Source organism: Patella vulgata, chromosome 5, assembly GCF_932274485.2.
Source record: "Patella vulgata chromosome 5, xgPatVulg1.2, whole genome shotgun sequence".
Taxonomy (NCBI): domain Eukaryota; kingdom Metazoa; phylum Mollusca; class Gastropoda; family Patellidae; genus Patella; species Patella vulgata.
In genome coordinates this window covers 25,677,273-25,700,241 of record NC_065883.2, presented here as the reverse complement: position 1 = coordinate 25,700,241, position 22,969 = coordinate 25,677,273, and the positions used below count along the sequence as shown (strand labels likewise).

The 22,969-nt window shown below is 32.1% G+C and overlaps 1 protein-coding gene across 5 annotated transcripts in view; it reads left to right on the top strand.

Moving 5' to 3' along the window:
- The first annotated feature begins 910 nt into the window (after positions 1-910).
- Positions 911-22,969, top strand: part of LOC126820886 (estrogen-related receptor gamma) — a 40,060-nt gene continuing 18,001 nt past the window's right edge. Inside the window, exons 1-3 of one of the 5 annotated variants that reach the window (XM_050549039.2) lie at positions 911-1,011; positions 10,084-10,492; positions 17,620-17,736. In XM_050549039.2, coding sequence (XP_050404996.1) covers positions 976-1,011; positions 10,084-10,492; positions 17,620-17,736 — 562 coding nt within the window. In that variant the 5' untranslated portion in view covers positions 911-975. Of the gene's footprint in view, positions 1,012-1,227; positions 1,260-1,303; positions 1,554-6,672; positions 6,741-7,647; positions 8,263-10,083; positions 10,493-17,619; positions 17,737-22,969 lie in introns of those variants that run through there. The other 4 variants (XM_050549041.2, XM_050549037.2, XM_050549042.2 and 1 more) reach the window with 4 other exon arrangements.

Genomic DNA, 22,969 nt, shown 5'->3' with positions numbered 1-22,969 from the left:
TATATTCCATTCCGTCACGAGAGAAATCCTGACGCAACTTAGCACTGTACGATTATATCTTGGCCGGGTGATGCAATAAATTTCGCCAGATATCACTCGTGCATTCACTAATATATAAATTCAAGTTGGCCCAGCTCTATTATATTTTATCAGTCTTCACGATTAGGTTAATATTCTTATAATCATCGATGTAGTTGTAATGTTTAAGAGTTTAAAACACGTGGATTGCTATCAATCATGTGTAGATCAGGTGTTTGGTATCTAGAATTTATGTCCGTACCACTATTTTTGATTTGGGAGATAAGTGTTAGAATAGATTATTGGCATCAGGTAGGCTATTAAAAATTTAACATAATATATTCTTCATAATTACATAATAAATTCTTAAAATTAACCAATTAGTATCTTTTAAGTTCATATTTTTGCCAATAATATAGCATCATAATAAAAATCAATTATTATTTTGTTTAAAAGAGATCCATTCATTACAATGAAATAGGCCTACACGTGGTGGCCATTCTCTGATAACATTTTAACTTTACTGATATGGAAAACGAGACCGTGAGACTATTTTTCCGCTTTTCGATTCGTCGGCTGAAAATATCTCTTACCGGCTGGAGTTAATGCATGAACATTAAAGGAAACGCCATAAATCGGGCCAAGCTTACGTTTTAACCAGAATAGATTAAAGTACTGACGTACACTGCCGAATGTGTGCTATTTTTATTCTTTGGTCCAATTTCCTACAATCGATGTGATTCCTCGTATGACGTAAATTTGGGGTTAACTTTCTGAGATTCTAGTATGCTCCAGTGTTTACCATAAGTTCAATAGGAACCCATACGTCATGGCATGGATTTACACGAAGCCACTATTGTATTTATAGAATTGACCCTATTCTCTGACGCAACACATTTCTACACACGTTACTAGAACTGAAGTGGCTGGAGAATTTTCCACTGGAAGTAAAGCTGAATGGAGAATGATGATTTAGCTGAAGAACTGAACCTAGTAAGTATACATGTCACACTGATCAATTTTGTCTGATGTTCGCCCGTGGATTCGTCAAATTAATCAAATTCAGTTTACTATGACCGTTTGACGGAAACTTCGTTCTATGAAAAGTATAAGTCCCAAGTTCAAGGATGCTCAGGCTATTTCGATTGGCTGCCAGTGTGGGGGTTCGGCCTACGTAACCAATCAACGATATTGTAATATCGTGTCTGGTTTTCAACCCGGTGCAAAGAATAGCTATGCAGGTAAGCTTTCTCGGGTTTTATGCAAAAGTATAAGTGAAGTGTGTCAGTGTATGTCTGTCTTCGACAACAATAACAAGGAGATATACCACACTCATCTACAACCTGGATTAATTTATTTATCGTGTACTTGTTGTGGGAGACTTCATTATTGATAGTAAAGCCAACAAGTACGCGGCCTTCTGTTGTAACTGGTAGAATAGCAGGCTGTGCAACATGAGTGATACTACTTTAGCAGTAGCTGACAGTTTGTTAACTTTAGATGCCAAATTTCAGGAGGCAAATTTATTTCTACAGGTAACGAATGGATCGTGAATTATATTCATATATTGGTCTTGTGAAATTTTCTTATTGGAATTTATGTTTCAGTCATGAAACTGCTGTTTTATTAATAATATTTTGTTATAATGTTACAACTAACACAGGTAAGGGACGTAACTCGGTTTGGATTATTTATTTTTTCTCGCCGTGGCATGTTACATAAGTTAAAATTGATATTGATTGAGAGTTAATATTTTGAAGATTTATTATATGTTCCTTTTTTGAATTTTACAAAAGAGCTTTCTAATGGTAAATGAAATAAAGTACCGTAATAACAAAGTGCACACTTTTGTCAAGAATTATTAATATTAATAATAATAGATGCTAAGTATTCACATATATAAATCATATGCCAATCACCACACATAGAGAATCAAATTGTACAGTGTTTTAGTTAGTAGGCTAATATCATGATATATATTTACATGCCATTAATATTAATATTAACATGGAGATTAAGAAATAACTTTGTAGAGGTAGTGTCTAGTTACTGATAGGATGATGATCATGTGAGTGATGTTAGCATGAAATTAGGCTACATATCATTGAACTTGGGAACAATTTGAGATTTTGACTTTTAATTTTAAGATTAGATTTCTATTAGTATTCATTAACATGAAGATTAAGAAATAAGCTTTGTAGAGATAGTCGCTTGTAGGATAATAATGTGGGTAATGTTAGGTTGTAGTCGACAAGTAAACACTAAATAGATTAAACTGATTTGACTTGGCTTATCTTCCCCAAACTGAATATTAGGCTTAAAAAAATCTACAGTGGTTATCAGTTTTGAAAGTGAACACAGATACTAAGTGCTGCTATTGTGTTAATTGGGTTGGATGAGCATTGCCACATCTTTATGAATTCCACAGTTACATGTATGAAAAAGTTTTGTGAATGGCAATTTGCCATTTTCTAATTTATTTCTGCACCAATGTTTGTCCATACATTGATGGTTTGTATATCACTTATCACATTTCTGTGTTGCTTAAATACAAAGTCAGGAGCTAAGCTAAACATTTGGGAAGTAGACAGATACAGGTAGTGCAAATATTGTGGTAAATCTGAGTTTTGACATGATATCGTTTGTATAAGATTATAAAGCCATCAATGACACAGATTATCTACAGTATATATGCTCACTGTCCTAAAGTCTATTACGGTATATTTGTTTATACCATTCTAAGTCAGTTGTATGGCCGCTAGTATTTTGTATAGGTACCATAGGCTTTTGGATGTTAGAAATGTTCATATTATCAAAATGTTCACTCTTGATTCAAACTATCAGAATATTAAACAATTTTTCAGAGTGCTTCAAATATGCAGATTTAATTCTAACCATAGGTACTGGCCAATTACACTATTATTACTAAAATTGTGCATACTAATGAATTATGTTTATGTACCTAAAACAATGTTCCATTATTGATATTCATTGGTGACAAAATTGGTCTTAATAGAGGGATTTCGCTGTATTATGTTTTAGAAAAAGTACAAGATTTTTGTATTTGAAAAGGTACATACTTATTTCATGTTACATGTAGCTTATTTATATAATTCTTTTAAATTTTCATAATCATCGTCAAAAGGATTTCTCGTATAGTGGGTTAGTTTGTATCCTGTTTGTGTGGTATCTACATTCAATAATGTGTGACAGATTAAAGAGACAATATTGCTTTCAGCAAGAAATAAAATCTTGAATTTCATACCTTTTATACGAATTTTAGACATGTTTGATTGCAAAATAACCACAAGTTGAAAATTGTTTTACAAGTGATAGACAACAGACAGTCCTTTTGACAAAAGAGATTGTTGAGATTTATTAATAATCCACAAAGGGACAAGAAAATATACATGTATTGCTGAAGTAAAATATTTTCTTAGCTGTTCAACAATTAACAAAAGCAACTTTAAAATGAAAGTCCACCATTATTGATTTGAATTTTGTAGATAATAAAGTTTTATACCGGAACCTGATAACTTTAAATTTAAATTTAGTTTGATACAAGCAGAAATAATGTTGCAATGTAAACATTTACCAACTAGGAGTGTTAAACAGGATCTGTTGAGAAAGTTTAAAAGATGGGATCAATATACATATACATGTAAGCTACACCAGTGAACGTACATGTACATGTATGAAATAACATGGCCTATTAAGGTATATTATATGTAGCCCTGACTTTTGACCCTAATTCTAATTAGTTAGGTTAGCTCCAATTAACACCAGTTGGCACATGCAACTACGGTTTAATTTTAATCGCAAGAGGTTTTTAGCTCTGACCCTAACCCTGATTAGTATGTGTACTCACTTGTGTATGTAGCCCTGACTCCTGACCCTAACTGTAATTTCAAATGGCGTAGTTATGATGCCCTAGTTGTACGTGACAAGTAGTAGGGTCGCTTGTCCAACCTCGTGGGTTTTCTCAGAGTCCTCTGGTTTTCTTCCACTGCTAAAGACCCCTACACACAAGCGACTTATTGAAATAAAATTGAATCCATATGTTAGTCCTGAAATGACCTAGTTTATGTCAAGTGGACGGAAAACCCCCATTTCTTTCTTCCTAACTGTAATATGCACATGTACCTCAAGACATTTTTAGCCCTGACCCTAACCTTTTGTTAGCCCCTGTTAGTGTTAGCACTTATCTACTTAAGTACCTATTTAACCCATGACTGTGGCCAAAATGTCTGGCCAAAACCTGGTCCCCCATCCATTTCTTAGACCATGGCAATATTAAAGTTTTGTATTGGTGTCAGGTTTTAGCAGCATATGATGACAAACTGTATAAGGTTATTGTTGCCTGTCTGTCAGTAGGCCTATATCAGGCTGGATACATGCCAAATATATTGATATATATATACCTTAACCTTACAGAACTTATACATACCACTTCATTGTCAGTTGTCAATCTAATAAAAGGTATTGAACAGAATTGCCATTGTGCACACAGGTTCAATATCCTTGAAGTTTTCTATTGTTCTGTATATTAGTAGAAATAACAACCATGTAAAAACATTTTCAAAATTAATTATCGCTGGTTTGTTAGGAGTTTGTATTCCTAACCATTCCATGTTATATTTGCATTCCATGTTTGTTATTTTGATGTATACTGTTTGTATTACATGTACATATAAATTCTGTGTGAAATTATTTAAGCAATAATTCTTTATTATATGAGAAAAATGATATTTTTCACGTTCGTGCAACTTGCCATAATGTCGGGCCATCTAAATCATGTATTTTGATTCAGGTTAGCATTTTTTTTTATCTTTTAAAGACATCTTATGATCCTATGGCTGAAATACATGTAGTTGACATTTGATGCATGTGTAGTTTACCGCTTGCCCTGCTTAATTTATGAATTTAATTGCAAACGCTACTTGGTTTCAGTGTTATACACCCCCTTTAATAGCAATTTAAGAATCATTGTAAAATAAAAGATTGGTACCCCTTTAAGAAATCCTGTATATACATGTAGATGTATACATGTAGCAGATCTCTACATTTCATATTGTAAGTTTTCAGTATACATGAGACATTAATCATAACTACATTTGACATGGTTCATTCATTTTATTACCCCACCTTACAACAAGTAGACCCAAGACCTGTTTTAGATACTATACCTACAATGTTTGTTATAAGCTGTTTAGTATATAACATAATATTTCACACTTAGATTAAAGCTTACATAATTTTGTACATTATTTATATTTAACTTGTAAAGTGCATGTTGATATAATTTACTAAAAATACTGCATAAATAGTCCTGAAGGGGTGGGGGAACACCTGGATGGGGAAATGACTTTTAATACCGAAAAGGGTAAGATTTGATGGTATCTCTTGTAAAGATCTGTATTTTCCCAGTAGGTTATTGGGAGGTATTTTGAATTCCTCTGTAGAATTAGAAAGGGGTAGCGGGAGATACGGAAATGACTTTTAATACCAAGGACGGTAAGATTTGATCCGTAATTTCCCGGTTAGCTATTATGAGTTATTTTGAACGTGAAATCTAGCACTGGCGCTAATAGCATTTGGAATAACAGACATGGATACATGTACATGTATATTAACAAAATAAGCAATGTTTATTATTTAACAGTTTTCTTATTTGTTTTAACACCTGGAAAATGCTATATGTTAGGTTGTGTTTTGTACTAGTTTGCATGTTATTTGAAGATAATAGATCAAAGGTCTATTGTAATCCCGAAGAAACCCCACAGTGCAGATCATTGAAAAGGTTACTTCCTTATTACTGGATTTGGGGGGAGACGGAGACAGTGTCCCCCTAAATATACATGTAAAATACTACATTAATGCCATTTAACTGTTTAACATTACATAAAGCTTTAAGATTTTTAAAAAATAAACCAATTTCCAGATCTTGTTTTATGAACCTGTATATTTACCAAGCCTTATTTGTTAAAATTCAACTTTTTTGGCCGATATTCAGAAAGTGTCTGATTTGTCGAGTACATGTATTTCTGTAAAAGATTCTCTGCAGATCTATGTCGAATGTTGAATTTTTTTTATTTCATTATATCTTTGAACCATTTTGGACTAATATTACATGTACATGTACAAGATTCAACTTTCAAGCTATTGTAGTTTGCAAGGGATTCAAAATACATGATAATCATATACATGTATGTCATTAAATGATTCACTGTGATACTGCATAAAATTTAACAGGGGCCGCAGTGGCTCAGTGAGTAAGGGCTTGGCAAGGAACAGTGTGTACATGTACATGTAGTTTTAAGAGATGGACCCAAAATTTGAGGTCCTCTGTAAACATAGGCGTGCGTGCATGGAAAAGAATCGTTGGCAGTTGGAATTTGAAAGTGGCATATGTCCGTTTTCATTAGCCCAGTCAGTGCAGAACAGTTGGATGTTAAACACCATTTCATTTGCTAATATACAGCCTGATAGTTTTTCAAATACTTTTTATCTGTTATACACTAGATGTTTTTTTCCCAGAATTAATTTTAATTTGAGGAAGTAAATGATTCAAAAAGTCAGATTATAAAAAAGCATCACATATAATGTTATTTACTTATGTATGGTTGTTTTTATTAATAAAATAGACGACATATTGACAATGTTTTGTTTGCTATCTGAATCAAGAGATCTTCATTTTATTTAGCAGGTGAAAATTTATAATGGTAGGTAAATGTATACAGGTAAAAGCACGAATGTCAGGATTGCCAAGATTTATTTTAGTCAGTTCAAGTTAAAGAAGATTTAGTTAAAGAACTGGTCGTTCTTGATATAATAGTTCAAAAATAGATAATGCAAAATGAATATATTGAAAATTTCATTCAAATAACTTTATTCTGAGAGAAGTCATCAATGTTTGTAGTTTTGACAAGATGGGTGCATTGATTGTTTATTGTCGTGAGTGACCATGGTACTGGTTATTCGAGGCTCAGCCTCGTTTCTTTATTTTTGAATTAAATCATTAAATGGCCGCACCGTCCTATTCTACTTAAAATCGGAACTATTCGATGGCATTGAGAGTTGATAATGGTCTTGTCATGTTAATTATTGTCTATTTAACATTTAAGGCTTAAAGAAAGACCGGCAATAGGCAAATTGGGCTCTTGAATATAAATGCCTCTTTAAAAGTTAAAGTTATCTAGAATATCAATTTACATACCAACAAAATATATTATCACATTAAACAATTTACTTCTAGACTTTGATTACTTTGAATAAAGTTTTTACTCAAGAAAAGTTTTTAAATTTGTGATCTTAAACTAAAGAGGCTACAACATGTAGGACAAAGTCAAAAAATAAATTCTTGTTTGAGTATAGTTTGATCATGTGACATGACTACTGACTAGATTAAATCACTTGTGGTTCGTTCTTATCTTGAGTGTTGGAATATTAATGATCTGTGAGATAAAGCTTGAAACATGTATTTAAATCAGTTTACTCGTCTACTTCGACAGATCAGCAGGTTTTGTTGGATAACATGAAATTTTCATTTTATAATTTGTGAATTACTTTACTACTTGAGATTAGAAAAGTGTTTTTTTAATATTTACTGTCGTAAATGCCTGCTTAGACTCTCCAAACTAAATAATGAATTTAAGAAACAGATAGTTGTTATTGGTTTTCTTATCTATTCTTCTTCAAGTTAGATGATGTTAAGATAGTGTATCTGCTTATAAAACATATTGGCACATCTCTGTTAGGCATATTGCCATAGCTCTCGGGAGTTACTTACCTGTGTGGTGGATGTACGTAAAGGTCTTAGGCTATTGCCTGAAGATGCCAATTGCAAACATACCTGGCTTCAAGCCATCAGCATCTATACATACGTATGTACTGTATACTGTTAGCCTATGATGCAACAACCTTTAAGGTTAAGCTACATGTATAGGTAAAAAGGTAGCCTGTAGAAGTAGATAGGTATAATCTTGAAGAGATCAGTTTGTGTGATTTGTTCGTACTAGCTAGAACTATATAGATTGTAGTTATTCAATAGACAGTCAAGACAACTCAGTGGATATATAAGTCTATAATATCTGGTGCTTATCAAATATGGAGATAATATCATGAGTATTATGGCCAATTGTTTTAATGTTACACATATTTTGTACTGATAAACTGTGCGTCTGTGTACTTTAGGACTATTGTATCCTTCTATCGACTTCAAACATGCCTAAAGATCCGTTACTGGTAAAGTATAATTTTATTTGTATTAAATTGAATTTTAAGTTAAGTAAACAGGCCGATTGAAATAAATTTCATTTATGAATTGAAAGACCCTGATATCCGGTTCAATAATGTGATATATTATATTAAGCCTACATTTAGGTCAAACTGATAATTTAGCCTACACGTGGTAAGCATATCATTCAACTGTAACATCATGCATAGTTAATATTCTATATTATTATAGAGGATGTTTTGGTGATACAAACATATATGTATAAGAAATACTGTAATTTAGAAATTTAATGCTTTTGATTGACAAGAAGTTTAGTCTTTGATTGAGTAGGCCTACTTAATAAAACAAACAACAGAACGCTCATTTTTTTTACAAGATTAAGGCAAATGTTGACTAACAATTACATAATGTTGTACTTTTAAAAGAGGTGGTAGAGGTAAATAGTGATCGCTCCATTTACACTACTATCTACATGTAGTTGGGTATCATGTACAAGCCAGGGAATGCAAGCTCTTTCCAAGAATACTTTGTGCCACTTTTCATCCGGGAAAACTCAAATAGCTAACAACTTTTTTTTATTACTGTGTTGTGTAATTTAGTGTGAGAATCATTATGTAACATTCTTCTCCATTTGTTTTGGATGATCAATCAAACTGTATGTTTCCATGTCTTAATTAGTAAATATTATTTTTCTATCAACCATGGTATCTTTTGTTGAAATAAAGATATGATAAATATTTCTAAATTGACAGTGATCATCTGATTAAAAGACCTGATTTTATTGAAATTGACATTCCATAACACTATCAGCTGAGGTTTGACCTACTTGGAATACCATGTACATGTATTTGTAGTTTTTGTAAATTAATTTACAGAATGCTACAAATTCATTGTTGAAATAACCGAGATTGTATGATTTAATTATGTTCATTACAATGTATGTTACTGTATCATCGACTGTTGACTGTTCCATAGTACATTGACTGTTTCATGTAGATGCTGTTCTACTTATGCATTAACATACTTAACATACTTCTCCTCCAAAGTGTTACTGAATTATGCTGCATACAAAAATTTATGACCTACAATGAGTTTTATATTAGGAATTACAGTTATTAATAGATGTGACCCCACACACACACACACACACACCTTCTGATTGATGCTATGATGTAATTATTTCATTATCCAGGACATATTCCAAATTGTGTATTTTGCCAAAGGTCCCATTGTCATTGCTGGAAATTCTTGGCACAGTACTGTTATTACTGTTGGTAAATTTAAAATGATGAATTTGAATTGAACTCCATTTATACATACAGTCTATGTAGAATTTTATTTATTACACTATTGATTTATTTTTAATTTAATTCAACAATATTTCCATTATTTGGTTTGTCGTTGAAAGAATTAAACTTGTTTTATATACATGTATATTCATGATAATGAGGATTAGAATATTCAAATTAGAACTGTAAATTTTCTATTATTTAGTTTGTCGTTAAAGATGTCAGCTTGTAACCTTGGTTGATATATTCATTTAGAATATTCAAATTAATAATGAAATGAAAAAGTCTGTTGGTCTCAAGATTGTTAGTACTGTACAGAATGGTTTTGTTTTTCACTTGATTATGAGCATGAGAATTGGCTTCAAGAACATCGGATTAAATTTTAGCGCTTCAAGAATTTGATATCAATACACATGGAACAGCTAAAGTTCAATCCAATTTTCCGTGATCTCCAAATACTTGATAGTTTCAATATTAAACTATCGGGATAATTTATTGTGTTTAATATTGTTTTTAATGTTTTGTTTTATTTTTTTTCAGGGTTCAGGATACCTGGACTATAACCAGTCGTTGACACTGTGGTCCACGAATATGGAGTTAGAAACAGGAATAAAATGTGAACCGAACAGTCCACTAGGACTTAGTCGGTGTTCACAACACTCTTTAGATGACAATTTTGATCGTGATGTGTTTGGGGATTATGCAGCACACGATGACTATGGCTCGGACAGATCGTATCAAGGTGATAGCGGGGATAGCGGAAATATATCACCATGTAGTGTGGAAAATAACAAAATGGACTTCTGTACAAGTACGTTGGTGTCAGACACAGAACTATTGGATGGGACTAAACGTGTTTGTTTAGTATGTGGAGATATAGCATCAGGTTATCATTATGGTGTTTCATCTTGTGAAGCTTGTAAAGCCTTCTTTAAAAGAACTATACAAGGTAGGTAACTCATGTCATTGGATCAATTATTGATTTTATTACCGTAAATAACAAATAAATATAAAGTGGCACCATGTTCATTATGAACAGAAATCAGCGTCAAAAATAAAAAAACAACATTCTGTTAAATGAAGGAATTGTAAGACATAAAACGATTAGTTTATATGATAAATGGTAACAATGTGTTAAATACCATGTAAGGTTCACGATGTACATGTATGTACAGATGGCTTCCACTATTAACATTGTAATCTGAGAAAAGAATGCTGCTGCTTGCTCCAGTTGTTGGATCTGTAAGATGGTGATTCATATTGGAACATTGATTCTGGACTATAAATAAATATGTGGTCTAGATTATACACAAAGGTATGGTTCCACCTACAATGGAATCTTAGATACTCAAGTCAGATAAGGTCATTGTGCTTTGAAAACCAATACAGCGGTTTGGATTGAGAGAATAATCGTACTTTGACCTTTTCACTGGATTTTTTGTACTGGCTATATAATAATGCACATGTACAATTTACATGTTACACATGAAAATCTTTACAATATCTGAATTTTAAATATTAGGCAACATTTATTAACCATTAATATAACACAAAGTTTGAATATGAAATATTTTAAAATATTTACACTAAAAACTCAACTTGTAAAATACTTAAGAATTTATTAAATCAAAGTATTTGAAATTTTTCATTGATAACATAAATTAAGGAATATGATTAAAGCCTCCAGTCCTAGTTCATTAGTATAATAATAAGCCACTGTACAATAGTTATTGATATACCTGTTTATAAGCTCTATTGTGACGTTACAGTAGGAAGCTAATCTCTTGCATTGTATTTTAGCTTAGGTTAATAAGCTTCTTTGATACACAAACCTAATCTGGCATTTCATGGGTTGTGGTTTAATTGAATAGTTTACTGGTATTTACTAATGCATGTCGTTCTTGTATTCCAAGGCTAAAACATTAAACATGTCACAACTTGATTACTAAAATAGTGTTGATTTCCTCACACCATTTATACTAAATTCAATAAAAATTTGTGAAAAATATTTTTCAACATTTTTAAAAACAATTTACAAAGGAAGCATTAATGCAAAAAGTTTGTAAAAGGACGGAAAGGTGAAAAAATGGAGGAAATTGATGGATTAGGTGTCAGGAATTAAACAGTACCCCAAACTGTAGATCAGCATGTCATTATATTACACCCAGGTGTGAAACGGTTTTATTTCGACTATTTCCAGTTAATCGTTTCTTTATTTTATCCCACACTGTTGTAAATAATTGAACCCTGGTATGGTGAATTGGTCACGTAGCTAACTGTGTGTTGAAGTAGAAGTTACTTATTTCGTGTAAACATCCGTGGTTGGAGATGAAACCATCGTAACATGGCCATGTGCTGTTGTATGTTTGTACCTTATTAACAGGCTTTATCAGTGTAAATCTTACAGCCAACATACCTTTTTAAAGATAATGGGTCATCATACTGTACAGTAAACCTTTTCTCTACTCTGAAAACGGTTTTACTAAATCGATCGAAAACTTTATAAAGCAGAAATGTTTTTGTGCAAAATAATGCATTCAATTATTTGAATGTCATTTTCAATTTGGGGTTAACAATGGACAACCATACATGTATAAAGAAAATTTGACATAAACATGTGGCTTTACCAACGTCCTTTTATGTACATATAACTTAATCCCTAGCGCCTTGTAAAATAGAACAGTGCAATATTCAAAATAGGAATTATTATTTGAATTTCATCCTAAGATAAATGATAAATTTTATTTATAGATAAGTAGTTGTAAGATAACGCTATTCATAGGATGTTTCTGTTTGAACTGTCTTCTAGAATTTCACTGTCTTATTATACAATAATAATATCGGTAATATCATTTTTCACAAATATTTGTATTTTTTGATACCAACTAAGAGCATTAGATGATATAAATTTACAAATCCATTATTAGCTTTAGAGGATTAAGTAGAAGAGGTTATGTTTTATATTAACAACACTGTTTCACAGGTCTTCATCAAGAAATATGAGTAGGGCTACCTATTTTCTTTTAAGATAGGTCAGCAAGAAATCTTGATCTACATGTATTAAGTACATTCATAGTGAAATACATGTATGGGGACTGCCCCACACAGAAATAAAAAACACCAAAAACAGCTTGAGTTAATGATCCAAGTTCAAACCAATTGCAACAATTGTATTAATGTAAATTAAATTTTTAGTTTTCATTTTGGCTACATAATTTACATAATTGCATACTTTATATTAATTAAAGTTTACCCTGACTGAACTCTTGAATGAAAGACAGATATACTGGTTATTAATGAGTTTTGTACATGTTGGTGAATGGCAAGTTAATGCCCAGACAAAGCTGATCCTTGATGTTAATCTGGTAATGGAGAAATTCTAATCATCTTAAGATTTCAAACTCTTATAAAATCATGTACACATAGTGTGACATGAAACTTAAAGGGCTTATTCTCTCATATATTCTTACGTGATTGTACAACAAGAACATCATTATCTTGTTTTAAGTTTTTCATTGATCAGCGATACATTGTCTTGATTTTACATTCATGAAGAGTAGTCACAGATAACAAAATGTCTTATTACAGTTCATACCAAAATTTTTGCTTTATGATACTCTAAGCTGCATCAAATTGTTAACACATTGCTTGTAGGTAAAGTTCTTATTACAGTACAGTACATGGAATCTGTTGGTTTTGTCCATGTATTGCTAAATTTCTTCAAAAAAGCTACACATGGTGTATACAATGTATCTTAAATATCAACACATTGCATGTACATACATGTATTGTAGTTAAAATTCTTAATACAGTACATGAAATCAGTTGGTTTTGTCCATATTGCCAAATTTCATTCTAAATTAGCTACCTCACATTATTAACACATTGCAGGTACATGTAGTTGAAATTCTTAATACAGGACACCGATGAGTATGGTACATGAGTACATGAAATCAGTTGGTTTTGTAAATGCTACCTAAATTTCATTCTATTCTGTTTACTAGATGTAGCTTAAATTGTTAATTGTTTTTGCATTCTGAATATGGCTGTCAAATTCTTAGTCCCATTAACTCATTGATTGTCATTGATTTTTCATTCTGAATGGAAGTATTATTACAAATCTATTAGAAGTTACTATTTGCTGAACAATCTTAATTAAAATGAATATAATTAGGTTATGTCAATTTGATCTAATTATACATTAATTGATTAACGATAACTTTTCAAATCTGTTAATATATAATAGTCCAACATGTGTACATGTGGCCATATGTAATTACGAGTATCAGGGTGAATGTACGAAAGTAACCTGTAAGGGAATGTTGTCGATTCTACGTCTGTCGGTATTCTATTGATTTCCAACCCAATCATCGATCAACTGACAATAAACTTATTTCTATGATAGAATTAAAAGCTGTCATGGCAAAAACACTGAATTATATTGTATGCAGATATTGTTTTCAGATTATTGTATTAATCCATTTTGCTTTTGCTGGACTCAGTTGAAGAGTTGAAGGCTAGTTCAGTGAGACCCTGGTATTACATGTATATACAAAGGACAAGGTCTATAATATTAATAATATCATACTCTTTGAGATTTGGTTGGAGATTTGCTATTCATATTCATGTTAATATATTGTTACATAGCATGGTTCACTAGTTAAATTTTATGTAGAAAATATTAACCCCATGGTCCCCATGTGTGTCATACCATCTGTTGTATGTGTGTGGCTTTGTATAATATTGTATACAAGAACGTGACCTGGCTACTCTATAGTAAACCATTATTAGTAACTTTATTAACAAGTCATTGAAATCTTCAGACAAGCTTGAAAATTCAGGAAATTAAATTGCTAGCTTGGCTCATGTCTCAGACAACATCATTTGTTTTAAGGCCATTGAAGTTAGAATTTTGTAACTTATTTTCGACTTTGATATTCTTGATTGAAATTTTTATATCGCACATAAAGCAATTTCTGTATTATTAAAGTTATGACAGATTTATGCATTAAAGATTAAAGCAATTTCTGTATTATTAAAGTTATGACAGATTTATGCATTAAAGATTAACATCTTTAAGGTGTTGCGGACTAATCTATATATTCGTTAGTGACATAATATACTTATTGCGCGGTAGATGCTAGGCATGTACACACACGTATGAGGTTACGTATAGTTAGAGGCATGTTCACGAATAGTTGTTTAACAGTGATGGTCAGGTTAACTGGATTGCTGATTTCTCTATTTGAATATTCTAAATCATTTCATCAAAACACAGTTGCTTTTTGCACAATCAGGAAGAGTTGATGTTTTTTTGCCATTCGATGAGATTATTCTATTGGAGTGTTATGTAAATTGATCAAGGGACCATTGAGAGTTAAAACTCTGAAATTTGTGGCTTTCAAATCGATTTAAATGTATTTTGAGCGAGGTGACCTTAGTTTGATGGATATTATTTAGATTTGACATTAAATACATGTAAAAAGAGATTTAATAACACTCTCCAGCCAAGTTTTTTTGAAAATCGATTTATGTTGCCCTATTGCCTCCATTGATGAAAACTACATTTCTTAAGTAGATATATTGCATTTGCCTAAGGTAAGACTTGTCTGTCTTGAAACGAATTCGGCGTGGTTCTCCCTTGTCAGTGATGCAGGACGGAGGGGCTGACAAGGAAAGTTGTCTAGTCGTTCGGATGGGACGAAAAACCGAGGTCCCGTGTACACATTGGCGTGCACGTAAAAGATCCCTTGGCAGTTGGAATTCGATATAAGAGTAGACCGTAGTGCCGCTTTCAAGGGCTAAATTTCCCTCATAGCACACTGTATGGCGTATGCCCGTCTTCATTAGCCCAGGTTAGGAGCAGAACAGTAGGACGTTAAACTCCATTTCATTTCATTTCATTTGAAACGAATTCCTAGGTTTTGCTTTAAAGTTCCGGGCCCTTATTTACGAAAACTTAAACTAAGTTACAACCAAAATTTTAAGAAATACTGCAACTTCATTAGATATATGCAAATTGATTTTACTGGTCAGCCAATCGAATTGCTGTATTTCTTAAAATTTTGATTGTATCTTAAGTTAAGTTTTCGTGAATAAGGGCCCAGATATCTTATTTGTCTATGGGTATGGTAGTTAACAAAATTTCCCTAATAGTCCACTGCATGGTCACTGCATGGTGTATGCCTGTCTTTATTAGCCCAGTTGGTGCAGAAAAGTAAGACTTTAAAACTCATCTCATTTTTTCTTGGAGGGGTTGGGGCAAGTTCTAATCCAAAGTTCGACTAATATAACATAAAATGAATCAAACTTACTTTTTATTTTAATCTGATTTGCTTGTTTGTGATGTAACAGTCAATTAAACATGGTAGGCATGCGATAGGTACGTGTACATGCTAGATTTATAATATACACTATATGGCATGCAATTGATAAGCTAAAATTACACTTTACAAGTGCACATACGTAATTTGTAGCCTACAGCTTAGGTATGTGTGACGAATAAACAACTTGTTATGTTTTTCTACCAACACATTATTTAGACTAGTTTTTACATATGCCAGAGGTGATGCCTGTATCATACAGTGTATGAAAATAAGCTATCTACACCTTGATCTCTATGCAAGTATGAAACCATCTGCAACAGAATCTACTTATCTGTGTTAATTAAAACCACTCCTTATCTATACGTCACATCATATAATTTAAGTCTGCATACTGTACTTGATTTTCATCATCTTTTAATTACAATAAACACTTTTAACAGTGGTATACCTATATTCTCTCAGTATATAACTTTTGATCCAAAGAAAATTCATATCTTTTAGTACACTGTGTACAGTAAATATTGTTGAAATTGCTCTTGTTCAGTTGTATCTCCATTTACACTTTGTCACTATAAATGTTTCGCTCTCTAAACCTCCCCAGGATGAGATAAAATTAAAGAAATTTGCACCATTTACATTGCTGTCAAAAACAGTTCCGGGTATGCTAAATGTTGAACTTTTCACAAATAATAATAGGCTTTGGACATGTGTTATATAACAATGACTGCAGTAGCAAGGGTTGGCAGCAGTCTGATTACCTGGACAGCAGTAGAGATCTTTCTGAAACTCAACTTGAGTAAGTTTCCTGACTTGTGAGTAGGAATGAATGCCAAATAATTAGATAAGATATATGTCAGGACATTGGTGGTGAAAGAATAGAAGAATTGTGGAATTGTCTTAAAATACCAACATTACAGAATAATTATTATAAAGGTTATAAATAGACTTTAAGATCATACACATTCAAAAGTACTTTTATTCAAAGAAAAAAATATCAATTCTTCTAAATGGCCATTTATCTTTTAATCATAAAAATATTAAATGATAAAGAATGAGTAAAATAATCTTTATATATGTCACACTAGAATAAGCATAGTTTATTTTATTTTTTTCTGAATCATGAAGCATGAACTCATTTCTTAACCTCATAATGTCAGAACTCAGTTAAAAAATATTTTTTACACTAATATCACTCAGTCGTAAATAGTCGTACATTGTTTTTTACTTAAGGCTGACCTGTCCGAGTGTTATATTTCATGTAACATGTACTTAGAACGTAACATAAACAGTTTAGCTTTGAAGGCCCAACATTCCAGACTAAATGTAGAAAAATGCAAATATAGGCTTTTAGGTCATATACAATTAGAAGTACATGTACCTGTAGTCTTATAAAAAGTATGTTGGTCCAAAACTTGTTAAAATTGATGTCATAACACTATAAGATGCCAGGGATCAATTTAGATAAAATTATTTATGTAGCATTTATTATTGTACACTCCATATTTTTTGCTCATATTGAGTCCTATACTGACCAATTGATGACTGAAGGATAACAGATTTCTTTCCATGATTATGGAGGTCAGGATGGTACATTTTAATCATCTAAATTATTTTCTAAAGAACACTTTTCAATACCCAATTACTGTGGACATCACTGAAAAATTAATTATACTATATAGTATCAAAAATAAAGCCTGTGGGCTGTTGAGGGCAAGCAAAACATTAAATAGAATTGCTGTTATGTTTTCAGGTAATATTGAATACTCCTGCCCAGCAAGTGGTGAATGTGAAATCACGAAACGAAGACGTAAAGCCTGCCAGGCTTGCCGATTCCAAAAATGTTTACGAGTCGGAATGCTTAGGGAAGGTAAGCTAACTTTTGAACTTATTTTCAACCAGGGTTCTTAATCCATTTTGAAACAAACTTTCTAGAATTCGGTCAAAAGAGTTCCTTGTAGCAGGCTAGCATCAATTCTTCTCCTCTCCTGAATAATTTTATTTTAACTCATCACTCATGTTTGCTTCTGGGAAACCATAGAGTTAGTTGAGCTGTATATGGATTTTATTTACACAAATTTATACATATGTGTGTGTGATGAATTCAGATCTGTACAAATGCCTACCAGACACAGACGTGATGAGCAACCTACATGTTCATGGCCTGACTTCCTTACCATTATAATCTAATTCCATGTTTTATGGATCACGCAAATTGGGAAAAAAAATCCGCCAACGCAGTTCATAAATATATGGTTTTAACCAATTTTAGCCAATGATTTTCTTTTTCTTGCCTTCCACATGAATGAATCCGACAGATAAGTGAAGAAAATTACATCATAAATAAAAGTGAAGTAAAGTGGTATTTTGACAATCAATAGAGCTGAAAATCAAGTCGTAATCAACGTATAATGTAAATGAACTTTGGTAAAAATGAAACGGAAATGGATGCTGTGAATTTGGACTGTCTTGTTAAGTCTGAGGAATATCGATTGTGAAGCTTACCAAACATTGATTTTCTTGCTTTGCTCATTAGATGAATGTATTCGGGGTTTCTTTATGTGGCAAATTCCTTCGGTCGGTGTAGATCCAATAAACTAAGATAAACAGTGGCTAGTATTCGCATCAAATGATACGCCATTGATTATATAAGATATAAAACACACTTCTGTGTAATGATATATCTACTAGTAAAATTAGTAGAATTAACATAAGTCGCCCTGTAACCAATAAAAAAAATCAAGTTTGTACTTGTCTGGTAAGATATTTTAGACACCCACTCATATTGACTGAAAAGAACAGTTCTTTGAATCTGAAAACAAAAAGCATGTATCGATCACGTTAACATTTCAAAGGATTGGTTTTCTTTTGGTATTTAATTCGGTTTGATAGAATATTGGAATGGAAAATGCTAGGCACTAATCCTGACCTCACCTCCAGACAAGGATAATGCATTTATAGATTCTTGGAATGCATTGCATCCTTTTTATCAATAACATGCACATGTGGAATGGGTTGCGATTTGATTTCAATGTGTACCAGACACCTCGCAGTGAGCTCAAATCATGTATTCAATTATCCCGACAGACAATTCGCAAACTTTGCCATTAATAATTCAATAATTTTGTCAATGGTTCAATGGTTTTATGTACAGGGAATGATTGTATTATCAGTTTTATCCAATGAATTGTACATATTTCAAACCAGCTTACCCTTATTTACACAAGTCTCTTCACAGAAATTATATAAGGTCTTGTCTTTGAAGTTATATTATTTTTTAATGTTATGAAAATCAGTGGGAAAGTAATTTATAATAGAGAACTTTGACTTGAGTGCTTGAGGTACTTGGGAACAAATGAACTGCTTGTTTTAACATAACTAAATAGATATTAATGGTTAATGCAGAGCTCTTGCAAGCCGATGTGTTTTATTATTAAGACTCCTGTTAAAAACAGAATTGTAGATTTCCCGATAGTGTGTATACAAACTATTGATGTCATTGTTGTTTTTCATAAATTTTTACCTGTCTAAAGTCAGAACTACTATTGGATTTACCTATAATGTAAGTCAGAATTGTTTTTTTTTATGAGGTAAAAATGGTCTTTTGGCTCGTACCTTATATCAGTAGGCGTATGGTTATTTGAGAAATGCCATAACAGACGAGTTACATATAAAAAGCCTACAGACCTCTGTGATACCTTCATACCTTTCTTCCTTTAATGTATTTCTCATATTCTTACTTTCTGTCTTTAAAATAGAACTTCATGTATGCATCGTACATGTACCAATAGTGCTCAATGCCCCTTAGGATAAATTGAGGTTCAGTTTATTTTATTATCATGGCAGAATTTATTAATCCTATGATTGTTCATTGAAGTTAATGCTTTATCTCAATCTTATTACAATATAGATCTATATTTCGCTTCGTTTTTTTATACTTTCGATGGCCTACACTACATGAAGATCTGACAAGTTGTACAATAAGGCCGTGTCAGGGGTCGTACAAGTGGCTTTTGACCCTATGATGTCAGACATTGATTAATCAATCAGTGTTGACGTTTCTAGTGGTTTACTCACAGTTCCCTGCATGGCACACCAAGAAGTCGCCATAACAGATCGTTTCATTGGCTTATCCCTCACTTCAACCAAAACGCTGGTAATATAACAACTCTTCCAGATCCTAGTGTAGTATTAAAGACAAGTAAAACGAAATTTTGAACTATAAAAAACGAAACGAAATGTGATCTGTGTTTTAATCAGATTGGCTTTATCTTAACACAGTTTACTCCCGAACTGATGAGGTATGTTTGATTTTGTGTTTACAAAATGGCTAATGATGATAGTAACAGCTGGTTGGATAGTTTGTTACAAACAGGTGATATTTTGTATTTTTTTTATCAGAGTTTAAAAGTTCTTCCTGTTGTTGAATTCAGGATTAAAATGTTGGAATCATGTTGTTCTGTCAGATTATCAGTCCAAACAGACTTTCATGCAACTTTTCTTCCTATGCTAGTTTTAAGGAAACAACTGTTGACTTGTTATGAAATTTGAAACAAATAGATTAATAAACCCCAGTAAGACAAATTTTCTGCAAGGCATATATAGGTACGGTACCTTCTGTTTTTTTGAAAGTATTGCAAGAAAAACATAATATAGGTTAAGGTAACCATTAAGGTTATTATAAATTAATGCCATGAAAATTTTCAAGATTCCATTCATAATTGGGCTTGAATGGTTTATAAGATATGGCCTGCAAGTTTTGTGTTTGTATACCTCAGATTTATGCAGATGTAATCTTATATTTTAATATAAATTAATCTACATGTTTTTTGTACAAGAAAAGGTACATTTAATACATCATATGTATTCCTAATTTCATGCATGGAATACAAAAATTCATAACATTTGGCAGTGATCACCAAAAAACCCTGAAGTCTGGGAAGGATGATATTTTTTAAAGGTTACTGTATATGTGTGAAGAATGAAGTGTTGAAATATAGATTTTACAGCAGTGTAAATATCTACTATAGACCTATAATTGATTGAATGCTGGTAAACAAACCAGCTATAACTCGTGGTTTGGGGAATGTGAACTTGATACTTTAGCGGAGGTGCCAAAGTGGCGTGAAGCAATTTGATGGTATCTGGTGCTATATATAGTCTGATCACTAAATCACGGTAAAACAGATGGAGGTGTTGGATGCTGGTGATTGTTGATGAGCGTAAATTAAGGATAAATTTCTTTATTTCCAATAAGAACAGATGGGAACCTGGTTAATGTACTTTCCTAAAGTATCGCAAACCTTGGACTTGATTCATCTCTAAATGTAGTTCATCCAGTTCGTCATTTTGTTTTTATAACAAAACAAAAACTCTTGATGAATCGGCAATCTCTTGATCATAATTCAAGATCAGCAAGGTATAAGATCTTTGTAAAATTATAAAGCATTAGAATCTCCCTTTTTGATTGATAAAGACAAAGGTATCCATAGAATTATTGAGTAAACTTTATTTATATTAATAAGCTTAGTTACCTTGGTTTCACAATGAAATCTGTTTAAAAATTTGTGTAGGGATATTATTAGAAGATTGTAGGCGAAAAACAAATGAATCTTTCTCAGTAGTCTCTTAAATCAGTCCCCCTTTCCGTTTGCTTACGTAAAGAGAATAATAAATTTTCCTCCTCCTCAAATTCTAGCAACAAACCATCTCTCACAAGAGACAAATTGGTTACAAATACATTTAATACCATAGCTAGATTTTTGAATTAGGTTTGGTTAAATAATCTCCTTTCATTATAAGTAGATCTATATACCTGTAGTATCTGTAACAATTTATTTTGATTCAATCCCAATCAACTGATTGCTCTTCAGGGAAAAAAGAATGATGTTCCTGAAAATTGATTTAGCGTTGAGTCTGTTCTCTAGTAACCAATACTTTCACCTATATAATTATGATAATAGTTATAACGGTTGTCTACCGAGATTAATGCCACCAAATGCTGATAGTTAATCTTATAAGTAATAAATATACAGCTGTTTCTTATGTTTTGGCTGCATATTTCTTCACTAAGCACTGTTAAAATACGTGCAGTATGCCAAGTTAAAATAGATGCAAGGTTGATAAACCGACTGTTGTGCTTTTTTTCCTAATCGCTTTCCTGTAGGTATGCAATTAGCAGATCAAAGTGTGACGCATCTCCGCCAAGATTCCCTTTTGATATTGGTCTGTGACTGAGATTGTTGATGTACATGTATAAAGCATTTTACTTCTAAATAAAAAAAAATCACAATTGATGTCTACTTTTAGTCCTACACATAATCTATGTTGTGGTATAATGTAGCCAGATATAAAGGACTATCTTGTCATCAGCTGTCATTAATAATTACTGGAAACAAGAATTTAACCACAATATTTGGTACTATTCCCTCCACTTTTGTTTACAACAATTTCAACTTTATGAACAGTAATAAAGATAGCTGATTTTAATGATTGTCTATGACGCTACAGTAGCAATCAGCAGTCAGAGTGGTCAACAATCTGATTACATTGACTACAGTAGAGATCATTCCAAAACTCAATTTGAGTATCTTCTACAAATTTTGAGTATTTTGACTGCTAGTAGTAGTAATAAGCTTACATGTACTTCAATCCTTTATGGATCATGTGCACACATTGTTTATTGGTTAGAAATAAAAGTCTTTTAAGTTGTTTTCTTTAATGTAAAATTTGATTACCCATTGCTGGTGCATCAATAGAAAAGAGAAATCAGAGACATTTAATATGATTACACATCCCTGTTGAAGATTTGCTTTTATCGAAGCAAGTCGATAATTTTTTTCATTGGTCTCTGTAACAATTTATATCAATTTAACCGATTGAAACTGACAAAAAAATAAAATTCTAAATTTTGCAAAAATAAGTAAATGTTTTCGGAAATTGCGCTGTTGTTATATTGCCAAAGTAAAAATGGCTTTCTCGGGAGCACACACTTCCCCTATAATACTGTAAAAATCCATGGAATATTAATAGATTAAGAAATGTCTTGCTTGGGCCTTGTAGTAATTTCATTTACTCCTAGAAAAAAATATGTGTAAAATGTA